The 5,542-nt window shown below is 32.8% G+C and overlaps 1 protein-coding gene across 2 annotated transcripts; it reads right to left on the bottom strand.

Annotated features, from left to right (window-relative positions):
- Positions 1-339: 339 nt before the first annotated feature.
- Positions 340-5,091, bottom strand: LOC133801039 (dihydroceramide fatty acyl 2-hydroxylase FAH1-like). 2 transcript variants are annotated; one of them, XM_062239165.1, is made up of 7 exons: positions 4,975-5,091; positions 3,295-3,361; positions 2,999-3,091; positions 1,490-1,686; positions 1,281-1,386; positions 747-893; positions 340-654 (listed from the first exon to the last, which is right to left on the bottom strand). In XM_062239165.1, the coding sequence occupies exons 2-7, from the start codon at positions 3,343-3,345 to the stop codon at positions 535-537; spliced, it is 714 nt and encodes a 237-aa protein (XP_062095149.1). In that variant the 5' UTR covers positions 3,346-3,361; positions 4,975-5,091; the 3' UTR covers positions 340-534. The 2 variants fall into 2 exon arrangements, with proteins under 2 accessions (XP_062095149.1, XP_062095150.1); XM_062239166.1 differs by having other exon boundaries at positions 3,295-3,364; positions 4,975-5,057.
- Positions 5,092-5,542: the final 451 nt, after the last annotated feature.

Raw genomic sequence — 5,542 nt, 5'->3', positions numbered from 1 at the left:
CAATTGACTATATCTCATAGCTATTGGCGAACTCATGAGTTGTTAGATGCTTGCAAAGCCGAAAAGTAGATTGCAGTCGAGGGTAATATTTTTTTTACCAATATACAAAAGAAAAAAAAAATCATGATTGTAATTGTTTGAAATAGTAGATCCAAAAAGCATAGGAACCCTATTTTTTTTATTATGCACTTGCAGTTCTACTTTTTTGCTCGAAATAAGTCCAGAATCAGCAGCACAAGAATAGCATCTATGTTCCTGTTTTCTTAAATAGCATCTATTAAAAAGAAGGAAAAATAAAATGATACAGATATAATCATCATTAGTGCAAGCTGAGGAAGATGTAAATGGGGAAAAAGAATCATGATACCAACACCCCAACTAAACGGTAAGATGCTGTCAAAATAACCAATGGTGATACATACATATGTAAAGATTTTATGAGAAGGCGTAATACAAAATTTGAAGGAAAACCCATGAAGCCAAACACCATTCAAACATAATAAATGATTTTCCATACTAGTACTACCATTGTTGTTATCTAATTTTCCCAGCTGCATCTTTTGCTGGAAGGGTTCCAAACACCATGTCCCATAAAGGTGAAGTGATCCCAAATCCCACAGTTTGAGCTTTAAAGTGATGTCTCAAGTGATATCTCTGGTAAAGAGACAGGAATTTGTGTAAGGCACAAAAAATCCCAGAGAAATTAGCAACAATAGAGATGTAGAAATAAGAGTTTCAATTCTCACCTTCAAACTTTGAGTCATTCCCGTCAATGGCTTCCCATGATGCAAGTAGTAGTGAGTAACATCATACATTACGTATCCTAACAAAATCCCTCCAAACAACGCCGGTGCAACTGATGGTGATGACGAAAGCCTAACAATAGTCCAAAACTAGAAGAAAAAAACCAGGGCAAGTCAGAAGCAGATAATGCAAATCATATACAAGAGATGAAATGCTAAAATATCTCTCTTAACAAATTTAAAATACAAAAAATGTACACAAATATCAGCACAAATTTCTCATAAGAATAATTAATTCACGCACTTATGAAGTGTCACAATATACGTTGATTCCACTGATTAAATTATGCTTCAACCGTTACAGAGTTTTCAGGCTAATTAATCGTGTATGCAGCATATAATATATGTTTTTTTTAATCCCAAATCAATAAAAAGAATAAAGCAAATGAAACTTAAATCTGTGCCAGCAACCCCAAAGTGGACTTGAGGAAGGGCCAGGGGAGAACCATAGGATTTGGAATAGTACAAAGAACATACTGGCACACATAGAATGGCTGCTGCCACAGGAGGGAAAACAAGTCGCAACCCATCCATTGGGTGCTTGTGATGGCAACCATGGAGAAGATAATGAAAAGTGTTTCCCCTGCAAAATGTTTAAAAATGAATATGACTTTTATAGGACAAGGAAAGAGACAAAAGAAACCGAAAATATTTATGTTTCCATGTTAAAAAGAGAGGGAGTTAACCAATAGCTTGTTGTTTTTATGTGGAAAAGAAAGCGGTGCAAGCTATACTCCATCAATGTCCAAAGGAAAATTCCAACAACCACTTTCTGAGCTGCTTGAGGAAAAGTAAGGCCCATTTGAAGAGACACGGTGACAAGCCAGAACACAACGGGCAGCCAAATAAGTGGAATCACCCACCATGCTGTTTTGGTGAAGAGCTGTTTCAAGTATACAAGTCAAAGAAACGATTTAAACAAAAAAAACTCACATCACATACATTGGATAGATACCAAAAACAAGACTTTAATCAATAGTTTGATCAATGCTTTTTAAAAGATAAATTGGATATAACAAAATTTCTCCTTGTGTAATCTTTTCAACTGTTTTAAGAAGACTTCCTCACATCACATGCAAACATAGAAACTGGTATGTCAAAAATTGTTTCCTTATAGTTTATCTCAGTATAATCCATTGTCTTCAAGAAACTTTTCTTGGTATTTTTTTTATAGTTAGAGTTGACCCATGGTTCATAAGTGTATTGGGTCAAACTAACATGAAAAGAGCATGCAAAACGAAGCCAAAGAAAAATAAATGAGGTAGCAGTTCTTCTTCCTCTCAACTTAACTTTATGCCACAATTCAGTGGAACATCTGACTTTTACGTAGTAATGAGTTCCAACTACTGTGTGTTTGATTGGATTTACTTCAAGTATTTTGTTTAAAAAAAATTGAAAATGAAAGTAAAAGTGTTGATTTGGTTTTCTTTCTTTCTTTTATTTTTTCCTGAAAATTTGTAAACAATTTTTGATAACAAAAGCAAGTTTGCCAAGCTAACTTTCAAAGAAAACTAAAAAAATTTAGTTTTAAAAAAAAACAAACAGAAACCAAAAATGAATCCAAGCAAGAAAATGTTCAATTAAACTGAGGTACTTAAGAAAATCAAGTAGACAAAGAATTAGAAAATTGGTTAATAGACACCTCGTGCCTTTCTCAACTGTAACATAGAGGGGCAGATCTGAATATAGATGCTTAATTGAAAAGATTGACCTCAACTCTCCCTAGAGGTATTTAAGAAACCTCACCTCTCCCAAGAGCCAAAGCACAATTACAATACAATTCTCATCCCCCTCTCATTCTTTCTACTTTCCTATATATACTACTTTGTTCCATCTCATTCACTACCCATCTTTACAATTGCCCACATACCCTTTTATTATCGATATTCAATTATTTATCCCACTTTATCCCCCTCTATAGGTGTCTGTCATTGGTAAATTTAGAAAGTACTCAGAAACTCTTGAGAAGATTTTCATATTAAAGAATCCCATCTTATGCAACATGACATTAGTAAGATCGAGATTAATTCTCTTTTTTAATGTAGGTACCATTCACCAATCACCACAAAGTTCCAATTACAATTCTGCTGAAACTGATCATTAAAAGTATTGAGCATATGTAATTACAGGCCTTCTATTATTTTTACTGTCTGTGATTAATTGTTGATACCGTATTTGAGGTATAGGACTGATACCTCGCAAAAGTCATTCGCAAAAAATCTGGGGCCTTCCTTGCTCACTATAGGCTGATGAACCCATTGATCGTAAGCTTCTCCAAGATGGCCAACCTGTGAAACCAGCAATGAGAAGGGACAAGTTAAATGGGGGCATTTAACTCAATTTCAAAATATTGTATAAAGTGAATATAAAGCATAAAGATGCAGATATGGGGAAAAGAACTTTTGTATACTATGAAGCAATGTATAGAGAACCAAATTACAAGATACTAGACAAAAAGTCCATAGTATAGAAAATAAAAATGAGAACTGACCTGAAAGACTAGAGGCTTATTCAAATCCACAGTGAAAGGTTTATTCACCATATTGAAGACTTGAAACCTACTTATAAACATAAATAACGAAAGAGGAAAGAAAATAAGTAAAATATAACAGATCTGCAACATTTCTTCATATGAATGCAAATAATCTATAAAAGAAACTTAAAAAGCACTGATACGATTACATCGAAAGTTGAAACGGTTTTTCTTTCTATATAACCATTTACTTCAATTGAAATAAATATACAGTCATTAAAGGACAATCCAAATTTTGATGGTTTTCAATTGTTGAACACAAAAGAGTGTCATATAAAACAAAATGAGGATTAAAAATATTGTGAGATTCTAATTAGCCTTCTTTGTATCATTGATGGAAATTTATAAAGAGCAGCTATGCTCACTAATATCAGCAATGAGCCACTTGAGGCTAGCTCTGTTGGGGGGATGATTGTGTGTTTGACTGGTGGGGGTTCTATTTCCCTTAGTTTTTTTTTAAAAAAAAAAACCCATATCAGTCATCATTAGGAACCTCAAGGGTCTTTCCAATTTGATGATCTTAACCTGTTTCTCGCACCATCATAATGGAAGAAAAAAAAAAGAGTTATTGTCAAAGCACAGAATAAATTCAACTACTGGACCCAATTGATCTCTGTTATTCTCTTCCTTTTGAAACTCAATTTCTCGTTACAAAATTCTCAATACTGTAAAAAATATATCCAATTGGGATATTTAGAATCTTGCTTCTAACATTCTAAAATACCAAATAAATAACTATGAGCACAAATAAAATTGAAAAAGAAACTGCAGAATATCAAAAAAAAAAAAAACATAGATTGCAATACAATAAAAAAGATCCACACGACTTCGGCACCTATTTGGAAGTAGTTTAGCTTAAGGGGCTAGCAAGTGAACCACAAAGATCTTGTTTTATGTATCAAAATTATAGACCAATCACCAGCATTGGTATTTCATATATGCTTCCGAATAGAGTACCCAAAACCAAAGCAAGCTCACTCTGCACATCCTCTTGTTTCTTCTAACAAAAAACGCGAGGAACTGGTTTTCTACATTGAAGCTCATAAAGAGTAAATTGATCCACTCTCATGTTTCAAAATCAGCCTAGTTAAAGATTAGGTTGAAAGAACAGTACAATTGGATCAAAAATCCTGACTAACTTAAGACTTTGAATCAAAAATCAATTAAAATATATATATATAGTCACTCTAACACAGCATTTTTTTTAATCGAAGTTGTGAAATTTGTCTACATGAAGAACTTTTACAGAAAAAAAAATCCGCAAATCGCGATTCTAAACTGGCGTAGTAAGAACAAGCACAATGTGAGAAGAAAATGACAACATTTTGTGAGATTTTTGCTCAGATTTCTACATTGATCTGTAATATAGCATTGTTGTTTATGAAAGCTGAGAAAATTGTCTAAATGAAGAACAAACTGTTCGGCATATCGCAATTCGAAACTGCTATAACTAGAATTAAAAGAACCTGAAAATTTCGTGAGATTTTTTAAAACAAGATTCACATTCATATTCGAAGTTTGAATTAACAACACAATAACGCAATCAACGAGGCTATAACTTGCTGAATTTCAGAAAGCCCATAACAGAACTTTTGCCATAATGGAACATTTTCAAGCGTCTGAAAAAAAGAGACCAACCTTTGGTGAAGAATGCGGATGAATGAGCGAGCTCCTTATGGCTGAATTGTGGGACAGTGAATATCCCACCAAAGAAGCTTTAACGGGAAAACAAAGGAAAAATTGTTTCATTTTAGATATCTGTATTATATATTTATTTATATACTTCGAAATTACAGCTTGGCCTCACGTTGTCTTTGTCAGTTATATCTCTCTTGCCACTCAATACTTAGACAATTTTATTAATTTTTCTTTTTTCTTAAAGAAAAAGAACTACTTGTGCATGGCTCGCTGGATGGATTTTGGGCGATTTGTGCTATTTTTTTATTTGGGGTTTTAGAAAAATATAACAGTTGCCCAATAAGTATGCAGTTTGAATGATTTTTTTATAGGTGTATTTGTGCGGTTTTATGAGCGGGTTGGGTTGAAGTTTAAAATTATCGACGACTTATGATATTTAAAAAATAAAAATTGTAGACCATAAAGTTTAAACTTATATATTTTTTACTCATCAATATCATTATGGATATTATCATATCTTAAACTTGAATTTAAAATTTCAAAAAAAAAAATTATAATAATTATCTAA

Source organism: Humulus lupulus, chromosome 9 (assembly GCF_963169125.1).
Source record: "Humulus lupulus chromosome 9, drHumLupu1.1, whole genome shotgun sequence".
Taxonomy (NCBI): Eukaryota; Viridiplantae; Streptophyta; class Magnoliopsida; order Rosales; family Cannabaceae; genus Humulus; species Humulus lupulus.
The sequence above is the reverse complement of the archived record's forward strand: the minus strand, read 5'-3'. Positions and strand labels throughout refer to the sequence as shown.